General features: G+C 38.7%; 1 protein-coding gene across 1 annotated transcript in view; it reads left to right on the top strand.

Annotated features, from left to right (window-relative positions):
* MEI4 (meiotic double-stranded break formation protein 4) overlaps positions 1–24,136 on the top strand; it is a 199,772-nt gene that overhangs the window by 15,958 nt on the left and 159,678 nt on the right. Inside the window, exon 2 of the mRNA XM_044236540.1 lies at positions 11,560–12,095. Within this exon, the coding sequence (XP_044092475.1) occupies positions 11,560–12,095 (536 nt within the window). The remainder of the gene's footprint in view (positions 1–11,559; positions 12,096–24,136) is intronic.

Below are 24,136 nucleotides of genomic sequence, written 5' to 3'. Positions count from 1 at the left end.
TTCTCACTTACCATCTGGGTCCTCCCAGCCCTTATTCCAATGCCTTTACATTGTAGTGCTGAATGTATCTGTTTTGTGAAATCGTCTATTCTGACAAGGCAGGATATATTAAGTTTGTTTTACTTTCTCCCTGAAAAACATGTCTTAATTTCATTTTTAATGTGGAGATTATGTTGTTCTTTTGGTCAAGTTTATTTAATTTCCTAGGCTACTGATTTTTACAGTGAGTGATGGATGAATGAACCATAATCCCAAAGCTATGCTGTACTGCTTTATAACCTTGGCCTCACAAAGTTATGAAAATCAGAACCCCTGAGAATGGACTTAATTTTCAGGATTATCACAATAGTAAAAATCAGTGGAAATGAGTTCTGCTTGGTTAGCAATAAGATGTCTGCAAAAAATTGACTTTGAGCTCTCCTTTTTATTACTCACAAGACTGTATTTTAATCGTAATTGAAAGTATAATAATTGACTACCAAGCTGTCTCTGACTGTGCCTCTTTTTCAGAATTAAGAATATTTTTACTTTGTATCCTTATGTTAGAGAACACACTCTGCGGTATTAAGTATAGGACTGTTGACCACATCCATATGTTCTTACAACGTTGTCATTTGCGGCTTTACTGGCAGACAGACTCTAGTTCAGAAAAGGAGGTCAGCTGTGGAAATGCCTATGTTTCCAGAATATCACATGTGAATGATTCTTGGTCTTCATAACAAGCCTGTAATTAGTTAATATACATAAGGCGTATGATGAGCTATTATGTCATCTATCAAATGTTGTATTCCATTGTGAAATGAAAGACACCTGAGTCCTAGACTCAAAATTGGTCAATTATAGTCTTTCTCTATTTCTGGACTGTCAGTCTAAGGGTATTATCAGTATTCTCAGGTTTTGTGAGTTTTTAAAGAAAAGGGTCATTTATGTGATTCTATAATGAAATAATCTTTTCATCTCTGAGCCTTCTTGATGCTTTTCTTGTAATACTTTTATAAAATTCATTTAGCAGAAATGGCTGATTATGAGGTCAAAAAGTATTTGGCAATTTGGGAACCAAATTTCATGAGCCAACATTTTATAATTTCTTTTTGGTACCTGCAAGATCCATTATCAGATTCCTCTTGGAGTGATATCTCTGTATGAAAAGGAGTGGTAATTTCTGATCCCTGCAAGGGTCAGTGAGGGTCATGGAGCAGGATCTCCTCACCTGGATCAACAGACTTGATGGGGATTGTTAGCTCCCTGGGGAGGAAGACATCAAGGCTTTGAAAGACATCCTTTGAAAGGATGATGGGTGTGTATTATGGCTTGTATTATAATATTCAACATTTGGAAGAAACATTATCTTTTGTCACCAAAATTGAAGATTAAAAGGGATTACATGAATGTTTTGTGTATCCTAAGACTTGGGGAAGCCTGTTATTTGGAGATATATGTTTAGGATTTACCTGGGAACAGAATGAAGTGTTAATGATTCTGAAATAAATAAGAAGGTGCTATTGGAAGGTGGTATTGCCCTGCATGGGTATAAATAAAATAGTAATTTCAATGATACTAGGAAAATAGCAGTGATTGTCTTAATTTTGTGTTTTCTTGTTTCATAGAAAGCGATTTCCTTAGGGTCTGTGATTGTCAGTGAAGTTTTAGAAGAAATATTGGTTTTAGTTGTAAATAGTAAATATTTGATAGTTGGGGTTTTTTTGTTTTTGTTTTTGTTTTTTTTTTAAAGATTTATTTACTTGAGAGAGCATATGCATGCACCAGGGTGGGGAGCAGCAGAGAGAAAATCCAAGGGTGGACTCCCTGCTGAGCACAGAGCTCAACACTGGACTCAATCTCAAGACCCATAAGATCATAACCTGAGCCAAAACCAAGAGTCAGACTCAACTGACTGGGCTACCCAAGTGTCCCACTATTTGACAGCTTTTTAACAAAGCCTAGTTTTCATGGACTGGTTTCAATATAATAATAAAATATTGAAACCAGAACCCATAACCATAAGCTTATACAAGGCAGGCTTTAAAAAATGTTCAAGTCAGAGGGAGGACTTATTTCCAGAGATGCAGCTGAGGCTTAGACCATCCCTGTAGCAGTTATCTGGTTGGGATCTCTCTCTGCTTGATCTGAACAAATGCACATCATTTAGAGAAAAATGTGCTTGAATCCATATCAGGCAGGTCAGTGGTCATGTACAGGCCACACCTGCAAACATAGGTTTTCAAGTTGCAGGGTACTTTATACGATGGGTGTAATTTAGAGAATGGAATTGAAACGTGAAAAATTTGGAAGGTGAATTAAAATGAGAGACTTCTTATGCTTGTTCAGGTGTGATATAGTAAACATTATAATTAGGTGTGGATGTTCATGGGTTGGAAAATTACAGGTAGCTGAAAGTCAGTTTAAAAAACCAACTTCTCTTTTTCAATACAATATTGAGGATCTTCTAAAATAGCCCAAATAATTAACAGGTAAGTACTTACATGTATGATATTTGCTTAGTACTGTGCTCAACTTCCAAGGTTGGAAAGAAGAAGTTTTCTTGCTGTATCTTTTGAGTTTATTATTTGGTTAGAGAGGCAAGATCTCCTGAGATGGACACATAGGGGGACACTACATATGATGTATATAGTTTCATCTGAGGTTATATTTATTCATATTCATTCATTCATTAGTTGATTCATTTCTTCAACAAAAACTGATTTCTGGAGGTTGTGGTGGGTAAAAAAAAAAGAAGAAGAACTAGAATCAATATTCCCATGGAGGAGACAGACAAATAACAAGCAAACTGTTAATTGGGAAAAATTCTAAGAGAGTTAAAAGCTGTGAAAAAAATAAACAAGGTTGAAGTGATGGAATGACTGTGGATGGGGCAGAGCTACTAACAGACTGGGTGGTCAGACTGACCTCAGTGAGAGGGAGGTGTTTGAACAGGGTCATCCAAGTGGCCCCTGAGGCAGGAACTAGCTTTCATGCTCAGTGAGCGGACACAGAGCAGAGGGAGTGAGATGAGACCGGAGAGAGGCCAGGAGTGCAGGCGATGCAGGGCTTGTTCCAGTGGGTAGGACTGGCAGCACAGTGGAAATCCTTTGGTGAGCATGAAGCGGGAGCTTTGAACTTTTTGCTGTGGTTGCTGTGTGAAGAATGTAAGTGGGAGGAGAAGCAGACTGCTGAGCAGGAGCCCAAGGCTATGGTCCTTTAGGGATGTGATGCTGGCTTAGGTAAGATGGCAAGAGACACCTATATAAGGCTCTGCTATAGCAAAATAGAAAATAGAAAATAGAGTGGCAAAGATGTCCCTGACAAGAATTGTGGCTGAACCCTGAAAGATTAAATGTGAATTCAACATGAACAGATAAAGAGGAAATAGATATTTCTGGGAGATTTGAAGATGGGATTGGGAATGGCATGAATGGACCACAATCCATTTTTGTGCTATCCAAAGAAAGCAGAGTAACTATAAATTAATCTAAGATAGTGGTTCTTGCACTAGAATCACCTAGGGATCTCTAAAAAATACTGACATCTGGGTTCTACCCCTGAGATTCTGGCATGGTACTTAGCATGGAATGTGGTCTGGCACTGGAATTTTGAAATGTTCCAAAGGCACTTAAATGTGTAGGTAAGGTTGAAAACCACCACTGTACAGTCTTGTAAATAGACCTGTAGCCCAGCAAGAAACACACGAAGCAAGCTGAGTGCATAAGTTTGGGAGTAGGGGAAAGTAGTGCTTTTGAGATTTAATTATGCGACTCCCCTGAGATGTTTATTAAAAAAAGTTCCTGGAGCCCTTTCCTGGAAATACTGATTAATTGTACCTATGAATACTTAATTTTAATATGTTCCCCTTATGGTGATATAGGTTGGGAAAAACTGCACTGGGTAAAAGATCTCAGTGCTTTTGATTTTTGATAAAGAGAGTGAAGTGGACACATCAGTGGAAATGAATGCCAACCTCAGTTGTCCAGCAGGGTGGGCTTGGAGGACAAATGTGGCTTGAAGGTAGCATCTTAACAATACGGATGTAAGCTGTTGGAACACTGGTCAAGAGCTGAAGTCAAAACAGTGGCATCGAGGGCTCGGTGGAAAACAAATTCAGGTAAATTCTCTTGGAAAGATATTTGGACATGGAGAGATTAGAGATGTGTATGATCTTAGCAGGAAGACTAACTGGGGCTAGATTGTGGAGAGCTGTGTCATAGGCCATTCACAGCATTGGGAGGCCAGTGAATGTGGTGTGTTGCTGATGTCCATGATTATATCATTTTTACCAATTCTGCGTAGTGTTCATAACATCCACACACTGATGCAGTTATGCAGGTGGATTCATTGGTTCACTTGGTGGAGGGTTGTATGTTCATGGGTTTGTTGTTATTCTGTAGGGCTGTAATATATGTGCTCACTATCTCTCAACATGGTATTTCCTGTTTGTTAGGAAATGAAATCAGCTCTATGCTTTTTATCTATACTGGATATCTTTGCCCCCAGATGACTGAGAAATTGCTTTTTCTTACCAGCTTCTAATTTTGTCCTAAAACTCTTTCCCGTTAGAGAGATTCTGTTGTTCATTTATTCAGCCCCTTTTTATTCAATAGCTGTTCAGTACAAACAATGTGAAGAATGTAAAGAGAGATGGGTCTATGTCCCACAATCTTTTGGGAACAAGATCACATCACTAATTATACCAGAGACTATGAAACTATGGTCTAGAGGAAGATATTGATGTTTAGAGGAGAGAGTGATTATTTTGCTTTAGAGAATAGGACTTTTAAAATTCTTTTTGAAGATTGGTGCTGAGTTTACAGGATGGGTAGGATTTAGAAAGCTTTGGATAGTAGGGGTATTTCAGGCAAGAGGGAACAGTGTAAAGCACAGGCACAGGAATCTGGTGGCAAATGATCTAATTTGACTGTGGCATACAGAGCATGAGGAGGTATTCTGGAAAATAAGATGAAAAACTAGGTTGGAGCCTATTAAGAAGAGGTATGACAGCCAGTGGAAAACATGCTTTATTCTGTAGGCAGCAAGGAGCCTTTGGAGATTTTCCAGCAAGAAAATAGAAGGAAAACTAGTGCTATGCGTGTGCCATACAGTATGCTTTCTGAAAGTGGTTCCTTTAGGTAATCTGAGGCTTAGATTATTTGGGCACAGTAACTAGGCATCGTGTTTAGGGCTGTTTGGAAGAGGGAGGAGCTAGAGACAGGAACAGCCCGGTCATTGCCCGTATCTTATGTGTAATTATTTTGACATGGGAAAAAACAGATGATATAAGAAAGGTTTTTATTGATTGATTTAATTTCTCTTGAGCTCTCCCACTCAATATTCCAGGCTCTGGGCTATGGTGGGAAACCAGCAGTCCAAGACTATCACGGAGTATATATTTTGGGGGTGGGACAGATCATACTGGCAGAAAATAATCAGGAAGTGACAAGTGAGATTTAGAGAATGAAAATAGGGAGTCGTGACCGAGAACGATCTGGTGGCTTCTTTAGACTGGGTGGTCACATAAGGTCTCTTTGAAGAAGCGATATTTTAATAGACATTTAAGTGATAATGAGGAGCCAGCCTTGAGAAAATTGGGGTTGAGGGTGAAGGGAGCATCCCAGGCAGAGGGAACGGCCCTAAATGGGAACAAACTTAGTGAATCTAAGGAACAGAACGGTGAGGCAGGATCAACATTTTTTGTCAATGGAGTATATGTGGGTATCAAGGAAGAAGTCAGAGTTGGCCCTTAGGTTTCAGATGTTGGAAACAGAGAATGATAGCAGTGTTATTGGGGAATTGGGCCAAGTGCAAGTGAAGGATGCTGTTTCTTTTGGACTTGTGTGGTTTAAAATGCCAAAAGCTAGAACTTGAGCTTGGGAGAGGAGGTAGGATGGGACATAGAACTTGGAGAATCATCTGCCTAACAGAGTTCTTTGAGGCCACAGGAAAGCTGGGGACATCTGGGAAGTTGGAACAGGAAGAGATAGACAAAAACAACAATGAGGAAGGTCTAAATTGGCAAACTCAGAGATGAGAGAGATGGGGACAAGCAGGAAATTCAGGGTCTGACCACTGAGCATGGGAGGAATTGCACCATCAAGTGGTCCTGGACCATGCTGACACCAAATGCACTGTTTTGTTTTGTGAACCTAATGCAGTGAAGACAATTCTGTTAAGATGAATCATTCCATTAGCTTATGATTTCATGCATTTGACATTGCTTTCTCTCTTGGTGTATTCAAAACTAGAATTAGGATGCCAGCTACTAGAGTGGAGTTAAACAAAACTGTAAGCTTTTCTTTGTCAGCATTTCTCAAGTATGCTTTGCAGTGTGCCAAAACATATCCTTCCAGAGGCAGAAGACAAATAAGTGTTTTAAAGTGAAACACTGTCATTTCAGAATTGTGTGTACTTGAAAATAGCAATTTCTGTTTGACCACCAGGTGGCAAAAACACCACTTTTAAATAGCTCAGTTCATCAGTACATGTGAGGGACCATTACTATTAACAAATCATAGCTGGTAGTGACCAGTATATATGCCCATGATGACATTTCGGTGCATTTGAAGAAATGCAATTTGATTTCAGTCTTTGTTAATACGTATATTCAACAAGTATTCACACCACCAACTATGTAGGAGGTGCACATCAGAGAACAGAAATTCCCAGATTAGTAAACTCTGTGTCTGTCCTCAAGAATCTCCCCCTTCCAAGAGAGAGTCACTCATACACTCAGACCATGTTGATGAGAGCGGTAATAGACGTATGTGAGGGAAGGTTTCACAGAGGATTTGAATTAGGGTTTGAGGCATCAGTCCATCTCTGGGTTATAGCATAAGAACACACCACATAGTGGGAAAAACTTGTGGAAATCCATAGTTGTATGAATCAGCATGGTGTGTTTTGGTAAACTGTAAGGGGTTAATATTACTTATATATAAGTAAGAGTGAGGATGGAGGCATGACTGGAGAAATAAGCAAGGGCCACACAGTGAAAGACTCTGTGGGCCAAGCTGAAAATCTTGGAGGACTCTTAGCCAGTAAAGGAAGCCATTGGAAGCTTTTAAGGATTGTAACCCTGTGATCAAACTAGTATTTTAGCAGGGTGACTCTCAGGTCAGTTCAGAATGTGGCCTAGAAGAGGACAGAACCAAAGGCAGGTAGATCAGTTGGGCAAGGGTATTATAGTCATCAGTGTAAGAGATGATGATGGTGTGAACTAGAGCAGGGTAGGGGACTAGGGAAGGACAGGTTCATATGTGAAATGATGGTTGATTTTATGTATCAACTTGACTGTGTCACCTAATGCCCAGATATTTGGTCAAGCGTTACTGTAGATATGTCTGTAACAGTGTTTTGGAAAAGATTAACATTTGAGTAGACTGAGTAAAGCAGACCACCTACCCTAGTGTGGATGGACTTTATCCAATCAGTTGAACTCAAGAGAACAAAAAGGCTGAGTAAGAGTGAAGAGTGAATTCCTTTTTCCTGACTGCCTTTGAGCTGGGGCATTGGTCTTTTCCTGCCTTTGAACTCGACCTGAAACATTGGCTCTTCTTGGGGATCGAGCCTGCTGGCTTTCAGACTGGAACTTACACTGTCAGCTTTCCTTTGTAGGCCTTTGTAGTTGCACTGGAACTATGTAACACCATTGCTCTCCTAGGTCTCCAGCTGGCTGACTGCAGAATTTGGGATTTCTCAGCCTCCATAATTACATGAGCCATTGCCTTAGGGTAAAACTCTTTTCACCCACTCTTTTGTCTATAAATCCTAGTGGTTCCATTTCTCTGGAGAGTCCTGACTAATGCAGGTCTGGAAGGTGGAATCAGCATAACATGGCGTTTTGCTGTATGTGGAAGGTGAAAGCAAGTTGCCAAGGCGATCCCTCCCTTGGGCCCTGTGACTTGAGAAGAGTCTTGCTATGGGCTGAAGTTGGTGGTATGCAGTACAAACAAGAATTGTATGTTTATGTATGCAGTGAATTAAGATGATTTGTACACTTTATAAATAGAAAGTTCATGGGATTTTCCAGGAAAACAGAAAAAGATGCCTTTTAGACAGTTGGTTCTCTAGGTCTACTTACATAAGTAATGTAAAGACTGTAGAAATAGATGACAAAAGGCATTAAGATTTGATGTGGATGTGGGGCGCCTGGGTGGCTCAGTGGGTTAAAGTCTCTGCCTTCGGCTCAGGTCATGATCCCAGGGTCCTGGGATCGAGCCCCCCATTGGGCTCTCTGCTTGGCAGGGAGACTGCTTCCTCCTCCCTCTCTCTCTGCCTGCCTCTCTGCCTACTTGTGACCGCTGTCAAGAAAATAAATGATATCTTTAAAAAAAAATTTTGATGTGGATATGAAAATCTGGGGATCTGGGGGTGGAGGCAGCAGAAAATACATTTGATTCAGGGGTGGGCCTTTCTAGGGTAGGATGTGTAGTAGGTGGGCACAGCTCTATTTTGTTGAGCATGCTTGAGATCCACTCTTAAATGGAAGTGGGATGGAGATGGAATTGAACAACTTAAAGAAGATGAGAGAGACAAGGTCTTAGTAAAATGGAACTGAAAGTCTATGAGATCCAGGGTATGAGAGGGACTATAGAATATTTTGGACAGGTTATATAGTCCTAACTGGTATCTTATTTTATGCACTTTTATATGTGATGTCATACTTTAGCATAATTTAGATTCTTGGTATCTTTTATCGTTTAATAACAATAGCTATTATCTCTGAGCACTTAAAATGTGCTGGACTCTGCTTGATCAGGACGTGTGTGTATTTACTTCACTGTCTCTTTACATCTAAGGACAAATGTGTTGGTTAGATCCTATCAAATGACTTGGAGAGAAATTACAGTCCTCAATCCCTTTAGTCTATAAACAAATTAAGAGAGAAGTGTCATTTGACTTCTGCTTCACCTTCATCCCTCCTGGAAAAACAGGAATTACAGAAAGTTGCAGTAGCATGACTTCGTTTTCTCTTCTCTCCTTTGGGTACGATGCTTTATTAGTCAAGCTTCGAGGTTTATTTTGAGAAAAGTCTTTCAGGCAAATGAGTAGACTCTCAGTAGAATGAGTTCTGTAAGACTCATTTAAAGAGGCAGAGGGGTATGTACAGAAGCTGGCAGAGAAACACACAGGCCTCTTTGCTGTGGTTAGAAGATGATTGGACTTGGAACTGGGTAATTGGTATTACTTTTCTCTCTGTGGCTTTTCTTAGACCTCTTAATCAAGTGGAGCCTGCATTTCCTTATCGGTAAATTAAGAATAATAATAACGCATGTTCAAGGGTTGTTGGGAACAACAATTGAATTATTTGAAGAAACTGCTTTGTAAAGTGAAATGTAAATATAAGATCGTTCTATTCATTTTGACAAAGTGCTTTTAATGCTGAAGCCATGTTGTATAAAAGCTCACTGTGGTTCTCGCTGGTAGAATTTATGCACTCCTTTAGGGCACTGAAAGGACATTCCTCTCTGTGTGTGGTTTCCCACATTGGCGTCTCCAACATATGCCCCCATCAGTCTTTTCTGCGGGTGCAGAAATGAAGCATCCAGAAAGAATGATGGTTAGTTTGTGTATTCCTATGCCCAGAGCACATGCATGGGTAGAACTATTCCCTGCAAATAGGTACCAGTCAGCACCTGAAGGAGATGAGATGGAGTGGTTGTGACTTGCCAGAAGGTACATCAGTGAGCGGTGAAAAGCAGAAACAAGAAAACAGCTTTTTGCTTCCCAGTTCATTGTTTGTAGAATTCATTTTAGGTCTTCCTGAAATCATCACCCTTGAAGTTCAGCTTACCTTGATGGGAAGTTGAGGTGGTTCATGAAATATTGAAACTTGTGTTCACTTTCTTAGTGAAGAACCATTTTGAGTTCCATGAAAGAAAAACATAATCTACCTAAATAATTACCATAATCTCCCACCCTTTCCTTTTGTGAAGAGTGAAAAGTCATTTCAAACATTTATTCTTGCTCATAAAAAGAAATTGTTGGCTTAAAATGAGCAGGCTGTGTGTGCCTTGTTTACTGTAGAAATGGCCATATGGTTAAAAGCTTTGCGGATAGTTCACCGTTTGGGTTACCACCACGTTTTTGAACTTACTGTGTTATCCCCTTAACATGGAGTACAGATACTGTTGTGATAATTAGCAAGCACATAATTGCCCATTTCTAGTGGTTATGGCAGATACTTCTTAATTGAATGAACTCTAAATTAAAGTCTGATCTTCTCATTTTGCTTCATCATTGCCTTCTATTTGTATAGAGCAACAAAAGAGCAATAAATTAGATTTCCAAATGTAAGATGTTCTTTTCTTCATTCTTCCCGTGCTCTGATCAACCAGTACCCCCCATCTCTAACTTTAAAAAATGACTATAAGGTGAGATCTCTTTTAACTTCCTATATGCTGAGGGTATTTTTTTTTCTCTTTTTGACATCCCATACATTCTCATTCTCTTTCCTTCAGCCTCAAAGGAAGCAAATTACTTCTGCATCTCTAAGCACAACCCATCCACTGGGGTCCTCGTCCCAGTCTTCCCCTGCCTTCTCCAGAGCTTTTTACATTTTTTCTCATTTCTCCAATTTTGCTTCTGTGTTATTTTTTTCTTCCTAGTCTATAATTGCTCAAATTTCTCCCAATTTGACATGCCACATTTGCCTGCAATTACTCTCCCATTTTATACTCTCCTGATCCAACTCCTCAGAAGCCTCAGCCAGGCCTTTTTGACTTTCTGCCCATTCACCCCCATTGCACTCTCGCCTCTGTCTCCCCCCTCTCCACCCCCTGGCCAAACCCTGACTGAGCAAAGCTTCTGTGGATATAATCACTGGTGATTTTCTAATGAGAAATGTCAACATATTTTTCTCAGCTTTTTATTTTATGGATTTCTCTATTGTGTGTAAGTCTCCTTGAAACTTTTTCCTTGACTTTCATAATACAGTCATTTTTATTCCTTTTGTACCTCTTTAATTGTTTCTTCTCTGTCTCCTTAATCATTTTTCCCCCCTCTACTCAGCCCTCAAATACTGATACTCCTCAGAACAGAAGATCAAAGCGTGACCCTGAGGAGTATCAATATACTAAGATATAAGATATCTTGTGGTTTCCTCTCTATCTTTCAAGTTTGACACAGAGCTGAATGAGAGATAAGTGACCTGAAAATACATGGGGGAGTCACCTTTGCTTTCTACCAGAGATAGTCAGCTTAAGCAATTTCTTTTTGACTTTTTACACTACTCGTTTTTAAGTGTTTAGTATGTTTTTGCATGCTTCATTTAGTATTTTAAGTTAGAAAAATCTGTCTAGTTGTTTGTTTGTTTGTTTTTGACAGAGAGGGAGAATGAGCATGAGCAGGGTAGGAGGGGCAGAGGGAGATGGAGAGAAAGAATCTTAAGAAGGCTGCATGCTCAGTGTGGCTCCCAACACAGGGCTTGATCTCATAATCCTGAGATCATGACCTGAGCTGAAATCAAGAGTTGGATGCTTATTCGACTGAGCCACCCAGGTGCCCCTGTCTAGTTTTTATATGAAAAAATGTTAGCTACAGGAAGATAACACTTCTATTCCTTTGTTTCAGGAGACCCATCTTCCCAGCTGCAGGCTCAGGAACCTGGAAGTTCTGAAAATACATTAAGTCTGCTGGAAGATTCTGGGTGTGAGTTATCCAATGAGCAGAGAAGTGAACCTTCAGAGATGGCCCAGCATTTTGTGGAGAGCTGCAGCCCCACGTCCTTTCTACCCCTGCCCATTGTGAAAAGACATTGTGCCACTGTGGAAAATCCTCTGTCTTCCCACATGCATTTCTTGCAACATCTACTCGAACTGAAGAACTTGACAGAATCAGGGAGTCTGAAAACAGACTTAAGCCACTTTGAAAATGACTTTTCCACAGTATCTGACTCTGTTTTTCAGTTGTTGGATGGCCTGATCACTTTTTACCGGAACCCCAGATTTCCTTCTTCAAGCTTTTGGGAAGAAGCCGTTAATACTTTAGCTGGACTGATCAGTGATAGTAACTTATCTAATCATATTCTTAAAAAGTGTTCCAAGAAGTTGGAAGAATTTGAGAAAACCCTACTACAGGTTATTTTAAGGAGCAACCATATAAACCGGGTAAGTACTAAATCTCTTCTGTTTATGAAATAATATGTCAGTGGTTTTGGTGAACATTCTGTTTGGATAATGTTGATTGATACGGCTTAGACTCCTGGTTCAGAGCCTCCAGTTAAACCTCCTTTTGGAGCCATCTGGGCTCTCACGCATTGTCATGTCCCCTCTTCTGGACTCTGATCATTATGGCACTCGCTGGTCTCTACACAGCTACCTCTGCTTCCAGCTCGTACTTCTCTGCTTTGCCTTGTTATTGTCCTGCTTTTTATTGTTATCCTTGATTTCTTATCTTCTTTTGTTTTCCCCTGCCTATGTTTACGTCCCATTGATCAAAAAGTCTCAATATTTTTCCAAAAACCACTAGCATTTAATGGTTTCCCAATCTATAACTTCAGTGGGTGTTAAATTCCTCATGATGGATTACCTGTAATGTACTGAATTTGTTCTTTTTCTGGCATTGACTAGCAGATGCCTGGAGGTCAAAGAATATTTCTCTCTTCTTTTAGAATTTCCAGTGTAAGTGGCATAATACCCCACGGACCCTCTAAATGAGTAAATTGGCTGAGGAACCCATAACATATGGCTTTATTATGTTTTGTTTTGGTTTGGTTTCCTTCCTTATTTAACGTGGCTTAGTAAGGTTGACTCAGGGATTCTTTTTTAACAAGTGACATTGAGGTAACCTGCCAGTTGTTTTTTTGTTTGGCTCTTGAGACATAAGAGATTTTTTTTTTTTTGGCTCCAACCCCTTGTTTGGGAAACTCCGAATGCATTCACATTTTAATCCTTCTAACGGACTACTTAAGATAATCACAGAGGAGACTAAAAGGTCTAACTGACTTACCAGCTGTACTTCACTGTAGGCAAAAAGTTGTTCGATCTTGTTTCTTTTGATACATCATGGTCTGGTGTTTGTCCTCAATGCCATTATCTGAATTTTGTCCAATGGAGGCTTTTCCTGAATTTTTAAAACTCTAACAAAATTTGAACTAATAGCCTTACTTGTTGCACATGCATCTGTTCTCTGTTAACATGTAGAAACTTAACAATTAAGCTTTTGGCATTCATGAAAGGTGACTTTTCTGTCTGGCAAACTGAAATTTTTTTTCTACCTGATATGGTCAGTCAGGAATTAAATATCAAATTTTTCATAGTAGTATCTGAGGTATCCAATCTGTTTCTTCACCATTAATAAATTTGTCATATTTAATATTTCTTAATCTTTTTTTGCATATTTTTGCTTTATCGTAAAACTACTTTAAACAGGTTTTATATTGACTTAGAACTTTCCAGATACTGGCATTTATATTCTTTATCAGTTAACACATGATGCATGCATTTTTTCCAGTCTAGTCTTTCACTTAAGGATTAGAATACTCACAAGAAGCCAGGGGACATGTATGGGACATGCAGTATATTTTCTGTACCATTTGTCGGGGTGCAAGCTGTTGTTGGATAGTTGGGTCGGCAGTGGGGGAATGAGTGAATGAATGGCTTTGGTCTTTTTTGGAAATGTAATTGTTACAGGTAGAGAAAGTAGAATCCTAAAATTGCTCACTGTGTTTACAATTAGGATGATGATTCATAAATAAGTTTTAATGACATTCTCTCTTGTTTTTTTTTCTTGCCAGTAGAAGCTTCTTAGATTAAATCATTTCAGCTTTTGTCATTATTGCTGTCATCATCATCTTCCAGATATGTTCATAAAGGTTCTTTATTAGAAAAAAAATGATTGCTCCTTATAAATGCTTTTTTGTCTTTCTTTTTTAGTTTCAAAAAAGAGTATATTCTGATGTGAAATATAGGCTAGCTTCTATTGCATTTTTTATTGATACTATTTTTGATTGATTAATACAAAATGCCATAGTTTAGAAAAAATTGCTCTTTGGAAAAATCTTATTTCCACAACTGGAAGTGTTTAAATTGTATCGCTTAGAAACTCGAGCCCTGCTATTGATTTTGTTAAAGGAAAGTTATGTTTGTGCAATGTGATAGGAAAAGTTGTGGTTGTGAATACTTTGATAGTCTGACGGAGGGAATTCATGTGTTTTTAGTTTATCTATAGCCAGGTTTTAAATAAAATATATATCTTTTATGTGTTCTCAATACATTTAGTAGTAAATTTATTCAGCTATAGCTTTTTCTTTAATAATCAATAAGAAGTTGGCATCTTTCAAAATCTTGAGGTTATTATTGTGAATGTCAGTTATGTCAGGGTTGTATATATTCAGGAGATAAGAGGTTGAAATGAAACACTGTGAAAATTGTTTTTGAAAAATTCTTTAATTGTGGCTTGGTTGAAATTATTAAGTTCGAGGGAAACATTAAGTTTGTGGAAAACATATGTATGATTTGTGATTTTTCAGATTTGGATTTATTTTTGTGCTGTTTTGTGCTATAATATATGCTATTTTTATTCAGTAACAGATCTTTAGGAATTGTTATCTTAGTGTTATATCTACATCATATTTTTAGGATAGTCATTAGTGTGGGACTAGAAGGTATAATCCACAAAGACACATTGGACAGGGAGAGAAGATACATGTCTTGAAACCAGATGGCTTACAGGTGTCTGCACTAGGCTTGCTCTCAGGGGTCCTGGGAAGCAGTCTTGACTTGACTTGTCCTCTGCTTATGGGCCCTGGTGTGGCATGCTTCCTCTTTCACCTTTGTACTTGCTTTGGGGTCAGGAGTGTTTGCCTTTGAGGTATTTAATGCCTCGATGCCTAAAAATACTTTGAGGTATTTATTCTAGTGAGTTAGAAAAATTTCTCTTCAATTTCTTATTTTTTTTAACCATAAAACAACTTTTTTATTATGTTATATTATTCACCACACAGTACATCATTGGTTTTTGATGTAACAACTCTTGGGCATATTAGTTATGAAACTGAAAAAAAATTGCCAAGTAAATATTAACTTAGAATCTTTTGTATGTATGTTAAGCCAAATAATTGTCTCTGCTAAAGATGTCCACATCCTAACCCTTGGAATTTGTGAATATTTTATGTTACATGATGAGATGGGGTGGAGAATTAAGGTTGCTGAACTTGGTATGAGGAGATTAGCCTGGATATCCCCATGGGCCGCATACTCACAAGGGTAAGTGAAAGAGGGAGGCAGGAGAGTCAGTGTCGAAAAATTTGAAGATGCTGGCATTAAAGATGGAGAAAGGGACCATGAGCCAACACATGCAGGTTGGAAAAGACATGGAAATCGATTCTTCTTGAGAGGCTCCATGAGGAATGGAGGCCTGGCAACACCTTCATTTCGGCCCAGTAAGACCCACTTCAGACTTCTGATGTCTAAAACTGTGACTGAATAAGATTGTGTTCCATTAAGCCACTAAGACTATGGTAGTTTGATATAGCAGCAATAGGAAATAAAACACTATGTTTAATATTTTTTAGTGTTTTCACATCCATTATATCATTATATATCTATACAACAACTCTCTGAGGTAGGCATGGTTGCCATTTATTAGATAAGAAAAATGAGGTTCAGAGGGATTTGCCCAAGGCCACCAAGCTAATTAGCAGTGGCAACACTAGCACCTAGTATTAGAGTTGAATGTGGAGCTGCTTTCCCTCTTCATTCTCTCTTCTCAAAAACCTCAAATTTGGTAAAACTGAACCAGATTCTAGGATATAGGCAGGTATTGCTTGTATAATCCCCCCCTGCTATGGCCTATGTGTTCATTCCTTCCTGTCTGGATTCCTGTAGTAACTTCTTTTCAGATTCCTGACCCATCTGATCTTCCTCTAACCCATCTTCTTCACCATTGTCAGAGTGATCCTTAAAAAATGACAAAGATAGCACAAAATCAGAGACTATCTTTTTAAAAAAAATAACCCTTAAAAATATGCCAAAGATCCTTCAGGAGCTCCTCAGGGACTGATAAAAAAAACACACATTCTCTTAATGGGCATTGAGAATGTATGGAATTGTCAAATTACTATATTTTGCACCCGAAATTAATGTGACACTGTCAGCTACACTAGAATTAAAAAAGAAAGAAAAAGAGTGTGAGAAAGAAGCATAAAGAATGGAGAGGGGCAGGGAGGGAGGCAGGCTGGCCGGCAGGATTGCACACATGCTTAACCACTCTTCACTCCAGTCAGACAGAATTATTTGTAGTTTCAAGTACTTTCTATTCTCTTCCTACTACCTGTCAGTCCCTTAGCCCAGGACACACTTCTTCCATCTGGCTTGTTCTACCTGTCCTTGCAAACTAGCTCTAGCATTAGCTCCTCAAAGAAGCCTTCCCTCCCACGCTGCTTCCATTTTCTCTTCCTTTTAGTGGTTAAATATCCCTCACATAAATTCACCACAGTGCACATATCACTGTATAGTAGCTACTGACTTGTTTTTCTCCTCCACTAGAATCTGTATTTGTGGCTATATGCCATGCCTTACGCAGTTTAGATCCTCAGGGCTCAACATGGTGCCTAGCAGTGTCTCATTATAGCCTGGTGAGGGTGGGCTCCCACTTGGCCTTTGCGTATGTGGGTGGGGGAGGCACAGTTTTTTTCTGTGGTGTTTGGCTCTTTGTTTGGAGGTTATCTCTGAAGGCTTTCCACCTTTCTAGGCTGTCTCTTTTCTTTCCTTTGGTTTATATTGTTATTTTTGTTCTGTCCATCCTCATTGGCACTTCTAGGTTTTTGGCTTTTTAAGCTCCAAATCTGGGATATATGAGGCAAAAGGAAAATGAGGGAACTAACCACTTTGTCCTTCCTTTGTCTTCAGGTCCATAGCTGGTCTGTCTGTCAGTCTTCTTAGATTTGATTTATAGATAATGCCCAGGATTTTTAGTTGCACTTAATGAGAGTACTAGAGATCAGTTAAGTTCACTTTCCAGAAGTGGAAGCCTGTGAATGTATTTTTAAAAGTCAAATAATACTCCTACTTACAACAACAAAGAGCTAACTCTGCTGCACGCCAGCTCCTTAGTACCACCCCTCAGAGAACAGCACTACCGGAACTTGTCTCCGTTCTGCCACCATTTACACCTGTGTTTTTAAATAAAATGCTTACACTGCTATTTCTCAGAGTCCGTGCTTTTCTTATTTATTTATTTATTTATTTAAATTTTTATTTTCGGTAGACTCTATACCAATGTGGGGCTCAGACTCAACCCTGAGATCAAATGTTGGAGTCTGCAGTTGAGCCAGCCAGGAATCCAGTTATTTTCTTTTTACCTGTTCACTTTGTATCATGGGAGATAAAAATTGATGTCTTATGTAGCTGCCCTCCTCTACCTACTCTCCAAACATAGGTTTTACCATAAGTTTTAGTTAAGTAAATGTTATATATTTATACTACTATAAATAATTTTATTATCATAGAAACCTGTAACACACAGTGATTTCATTTCCTTCTTGTACAACATTTTTTTTCTAAAGATAATTCTTCAGAATTACTTTTTTTTTCCTATCTGCTTAGTTTTCTATGTACCCATAATTGATTCTTCTTATAATCACTGTGATGGTTGTAAACATCCTCTCAGGGTGGCCAGACAAATTAAACCATTTATCAGTTCCGTCCTTTTTCAAAGAGACCCCTCCTGAAGCTCTCCATCTTCCTGCTGTAATCCGGGCTCGTGCTCCCTGTGTCTATTACTCAGCGTTACTCCAGGGACTCCTTTTCCTTTCATCACCACCTTGGAATTCCCTCGGATGTTTTCTTGTGTCTTATCTCATAGTCCGTGGATTTCATATATTCCTTTTCTTGGTTTATGACTTCATTTGGTGATACATATTCTTTTTTTTCCCCCAATTTATTTATTTTCAGAAAAACAGTATTCATTATTTTTTCACCACACCCAGTGCTCCATGCAAGCCGTGCCCTCTATAATACCCACCACCTGGTACCCCAACCTTCCACCCCCCCGCCACTTCAAACCCCTCAGATTATTTTTCAGAGTCCATAGTCTCTCATGGTTCACCTCCCCTTCCAATTTACCCCAACCCCCTTCTCCTCTCTAACACCCCTTGTCCTCCATGCTATTTGTTATGCTCCACAAATAAGTGAAACCATATGATAATTGACTCTCTCTGCTTGACTTCTTTCACTCAGCATAATCTCTTCCAGTCCTGTCCATGTTGCTACAAAAGTTGGGTATTCATCCTTTCTGATGGTGATACATATTCTTTATGAGCTACCTTAGAATGGGTTTGTGGGTTATAAACTTTTAAAATATTTGTTTACTTAAAATATTCCAACTCTAAACTTTATTGATGGATTAGGATAGATTTCCAGGTTGGAAATCATTTTTCCATTTTATTTTAAGACTTTTTTTACTAACTTCTAGATTCCAGTGTAATTGTGGTTTTAGTTCCTTGAATGTGATTTAGTCTCCACCTTCCTGTACCCCCAGAAGCATTTAGCGTCTTTCTTACTCCCATTGTTTTGTAGCGACAGGATGGTGTACCTGGATGTGGGGATTTTAAAATTCCTTTTCTTGAAAGCTTGGTAGGTTCTGGAGTCTGGGATTTCATCCTTTGGTTCTGAATTTTTTATTTTGTTTATCTTGCATATTTGAATCTTCTCTCTTCCTTTTTTCTAGAACACCTCTTAGTCTGATCTCCCAATTTTTTTTTCCTCTTTTCTGCTAACATTTATTCTTTTTTTTTTTTTTTTTTTCTGGAAGATTCCCTTACCTTTTCTTCTATTTAAGCCTTTTAAAATAATTTTTTAAAAATTTCTTTTCAGTGTACCAGAATTCATTGTTTATGCACCACACCTTGTGCTCCATGCAATACGTGCCCTCCATAATACCCACCACTAGGCTCACCCAACCTCCCAACCCCGCCCCTTCAAAACTGTCAGATTGTTTTTCAGAGTCCATAGTCTCTCATGGTTCACCTCCCCTTCCAATTTCCCTCAACTCCCTTCTTCTCTCCATCTCCCCATGTCCTCCGTGTTATTTCTTATGCTCCACAAATAAGTGAAACCATATGATAATTGACTCTCTCTGCTTGACTTATTTCACTCAGCATAATCTCTTCCAGTCCCATCCATGTTGCTACAAAAGTTGGGTATTCGTCCTTTCTGATGGAGGCGTAAGACTCCATAGTATATATGGACCACATCTTCCTTATCCATTTTATTTAAGTTTTAAGTTCATTTAAGTTCTAAGTTCAACTATTGAACATTTTATTTCTTCTGAAATATTTTTAGTTTCTATGAGTTCTTACTCTCTTGATTATTCCTTTATACAGATCCCAGTTCTTGTTTTTTATCAATAAGATATAAAATTTTTATATTTTCTTTGTTCCCTACTTTGCCCCTGACTTCCCCATTTCAGTGGATCACCATTTTTCATTTTCAAGGCTTTTTGGTGCCTAGAGTGAGTCTGGAAAGATGGGTAAGATGTAAGAAGGCCACCTGACAAAGAAGGTGTCAAGGTGTCCTGAGTGGTATGCAGGCTGCTTGGGAAGAGGCCAGGAGGTAGAAGGAAGGCTGGAGAGCCCTGGAACTGCCACAGGTTTGGTTTGGGAGAGAGTGGAACTTAGCTGTAAAGGATCCAAACTGATGGAGAAGGGCCAGGCCATGAAGGTTCTCGTGTGTTTTGTTAAATACTCCAGTGTCTTAAAATATACCATGTAAAAATGCAGGCATAATTTTGATGTAGAAGCCTGTGCTCTTTTTCCTAGGAAGGAAAAAGAGTTATAGCTTTTATATGATTTTGAAAGGATATTATGGTCCTTAAAAGTAACAATATCTGGGAAATCATTTGGACTGGTTGGTACACACTGCTCACATTAATCCTTACTTCTCATCCAAATTCTACCCAATTTTCAAAAGATGGCTCAAATCTCATTTTACTCTTAAATTCTTTCTTATCAAACTGATCCTGAAGTGGGCTCCTCTTCTAAAATTCTGTAGTGATTATTGTCTACATTATTCACTTTTAGGTTTGCCACATGCTGCCTTATTGCAGCTTACCCAGCTTGGATAGTTAACTTTTTGAATATTTTCATCACAAAGATCAATAGCTTAAGTTAGGATCCCCAACTCTTATTTACCAGAAGTGACCCAAGACAAGTTAACTCACCCCAAGTTTCACATCTAAAGATGGAGATAATAAATAGGATTTTGCCCTGGGGTTCTTGGAGATTTTCCATGAGCAAGTGCAAATGAAGTACTTAGCCTAATATTCAGTATTATGTAAGTGGCTCATAAATGTTTCTTGTTGTGACTTGTCACGTAAGGAAGGGCGGAATCTTATCTTCTCCACTAATGTTAGTACAATGCTGAGCTCATATTGAATGCAAAATAAGGTATTTTTTGAATTGAAAATAAGACAATGAAAGTAAACAACAATTACAGTTCATTTGTGCCTATACCTTTAAATACCATCTTCTGACTTTTGGTGAAATTTGTGTGCATAGAACCTTGCTTAGCAGCAGCTCTTACTGGCAATCTAGTAGCATTCCTGCAGCAATTCTGTGTACCAGGGAGCTGGTATCATCTTGGAATGTCACTAACTATCCATCCACACTCACAGCTTCCCACTGACTGATTTGCTGAGTAGGCATTCTGGACGTTTTTTCTTTCCATGTTAATTATAGAACATTCAAATGTTAACTACTTGAGTATCATGGTTTCACCTACCCTTTGCACTAGTCCCTTCCGGTAGAACTGGGTTGGCTTGCATCTCTCATCTTGCCATTGATTTTTGTAGGATTTTGTAGTTGACACATGCTTCTTAGACTGCCATTTTCCTCAGCTCACCAGTGATGTGGCCTCCAGGAAGCATAGCAGTAAATCTGAAAATACAGTTTATGGAATCAAACGTCTTGTTTCACCAGTGTGTACCTTTTAGTTGTATTTTAAAGCTCATTCATGCCATAATTATATCAACCAGTAGAACATATTAACTTTTAATTTAATTCTGTTTAGGTAGCAACATTTGTTATCGATTTCTCTGCTGTGAGTTAGGACATCATTTTAGTACTGACATCAGCTTTTGCTCCTATGCTGACTTTTCCAAAGATCCTTATGTTCTGCTGCTTTTGTTTTTGTCATAAGTGTTCATCAGTTTCTTGCAGTTTGCCTCAAGGATTTTTAAGGCTACTCACAGTGTGTTTTGTTTTAGGATAGTCCTGGGGAAATAAAAGTGAAATTGAAGGTTAAAGCTCCATGCTCCATTTCATCTTTTGCAGTGCTGTATTTAAACTAAAAAAAAAAAAAAAGAAAAGAAAAGAAAAAAAGAAATCTGGGCTAGTAATCCTGCAGTCACTTTAATTTAATGACCATTTACTGAAACAAGTTGTATCATAAACTCAGATCTTAATAGTTATTTTGGTCACTGTATCAGTATATAAATCAAACATTCTTTGGATTTTGAGAACAGTGTTTGACTTTCAGGGAATATACAGAGGAAGGAAGAATAGGCAGAGCTGAACCCGGTTCAGCTTACTTTCAAGGTATACTCGACATTCCAAAATCTCTCCTGAGATCATCAGTAGCAGTCTACCTTCATATTATACTTTATAGTTTGTAAAGCACTTTCACCCAGAGTTTATTACTGGTTCTGACAACAACTCTATGTCATAGTTGTTATTGCTACCTTTAGTTTATAGATGAAAAAATTGAGGGCAGGCAGGTTAAAGGACTCACTGAAAGTACTTAATTAACCAGCCATTGGAAGACCAGGGTCACAAACGCATGTGCATGACTGCAGATTCTTCCCTTATTCTACTATATTTCATTTCCATCTTAACCAAAAGAATTTCCATATACTTTTGTCCCAAATGCAAAAGAATGACTTGACTTCCATTTATGGGTTAAGAAATATTACAGATCAAAGGCCTTACCAATATTTCTCATGATTTTATGAGACTATTTATAGTTTGCTTGGGTAAGTTACTGCATTTTATTTTGTGCAGAGATTTATGTTTACGGAAAGCATAAAAGGAAAAGAAAGTACTGCTGTGTATGACATTATAGGATCACCTGTTCCTTGTTTTCTTTATTGGCTATAAATAACAAATCTCTTGAAAACTTTATAATTGCATATAGAATCTAGTTTCTAATTGAATATAAACTATGGTTTTACTTGTGTCTACATAAAAATAAAAATGTTTTCCTCTCTGCTTTAACAATATTTTGAAATACATTTTAAATTTTCTAGAAGCTTTATAAATGGGATTTTGAAGCTATCATTTTTTAGTTCAATTTTTCCATTGAGTTCAGAATCTGCTTAGAGTAACCCCCTCCCCTCTCTGCCCATAGTTATCAGTAGTTATAAGAGTTGGGAAAACTTAAATCATAGCTATCAGATGTGAGACCTGGAAAAAATCAAACATTTCTGAGAACATGAAATTGCCTTTTATTTATAGATATAATGGTTTTAAAGCAGAACATTTTGAGCATACAAAGATTAACCATTAACCCACTTACTTGTTTTTTCCATGGTACTTTTCCAGGGCTAGGTCTCTAAAAGGAAACATGGGACTCCTCTCATGTGCTGGGTACTGTCATAGACGCTGTATATAGTCTGGTAGATGAATAAGATGAGTCCCTACCAATGGGAACTAACAATCTAGATGGCCATTGAATAAATGAGCAGGTAATGTAAACTGACATAACAGGTACAAACATAGAAATGAACAAGGTACAATGGGAGAGAATAAAAGAGACCTAATGTAGATTGGTGAGAGTTGGAAGTTTTCATGGAGGAAGTAGCTTTAAAATAGAAGGAGTGGGAGTTTAGAGTAAGGACTTTCAAGACACTGACCATCGTGTATTGCTGAGACAGGATGTATCTGAACAATTTCTTGGAGGAAGGCAATGTGCTCAGGTTGAGAGAGTGAAGGACAGAGAACTGCATAATACATAGGAAAATACAGAGTGCTGTGGATCTGTCGGTTGCCTGCTGTATTAATTTCAGAGGGCTGCTGAAACAAAGTACCACAAATTTGATTGCTTTTAAAACAACAGAAATTTATGCCCTCACCGTTCTAGTGGCCACCTTCACAGTAAAGGTGTTGACTTGGCCACACTCCTCCAGAAATGCTAGGGGAGAAGTGGTTCCTTGTCTCTTACAGCTTCTGGTGGCTGCATCTGTTTCTTCCTCCCACTCCCTTTCCTACTTGTGTCTCATCTCCCTCTGGCTCTGTCTTCTAAGGCTATAGATGAGGGCACTTAGAGACTATGTAAACAACCCAGGAGTAGGTCTTGATTTCAAGATCCTTATCCTAATGACCTCTGCAGAGACCCTTTTTCTAAGAAAGATGGTGACATTCATAGGTTCCCCAGGATTTGATGTGGATGTCTTCTGGGGACCATTTTTCAGCCTACCACATTTACACAGCATTGATTTTTTCCACTCTTACCCTTTGATTTTATTAAAATAGCTATCCCTTATGGAAAAAAAATAAAATAAAATGCCTATCACTTTCTCCACACAGGTCATGCATCTACCCCCATAACCCCTGGGTCTAAGGATAATTCGAATCTCATCACCCATGCCAGGAATAGCCTCCTAAGCATTTCAGACCAATGGCACTAGGAGAGGCTTCCTCTGGGCTTCTGGAAAAGTTTTTCCTCATTTTCTGGGAGATTCCCTAAAGGCAATTCTCCATCTTTTCCTCTGGCTACGGTCTTGTAAAGGTGTAAAGCTAGAACTTGCTGCCATCTGAAGGACAAATATGAAGGAGAATAAAGCCTAGAGAATCACAGTAAATCTGAGCCAGAACCAGGTTAAGTCAACCCAGCAGCCCACTAAGTCTCTGCATTTTCAATCAGAGGAGTCAGTGCATTTTGTGTACACACACACACACACACACACACACACACGTATATATATGAATATTTACACACATGTAAATATTCTCGAGAAGATAAGAGCATATTCTGCAACTGTGACAAAATAAAATAGTGCTTTAAAATAATACATTTGGGCACCTGGGTAGCTCAGTGGGTTCAGGTCATGATCTCAGGGTCTGGTATCAAGCCCTGCATGGGGCTTTCTGCTCAGCAGGGAGCCTGCTTCCCCCCATTCTCTCTCTGCCTGCCTCTGCCCACTTGTGATCTCT

Source organism: Neovison vison, chromosome 1 (assembly GCF_020171115.1).
Source record: "Neovison vison isolate M4711 chromosome 1, ASM_NN_V1, whole genome shotgun sequence".
NCBI classification, from domain to species: Eukaryota; Metazoa; Chordata; class Mammalia; order Carnivora; family Mustelidae; genus Neogale; species Neogale vison.
Note: the sequence above shows the minus strand (reverse complement) of the source record. Positions and strands in the feature narration are given on the sequence as shown.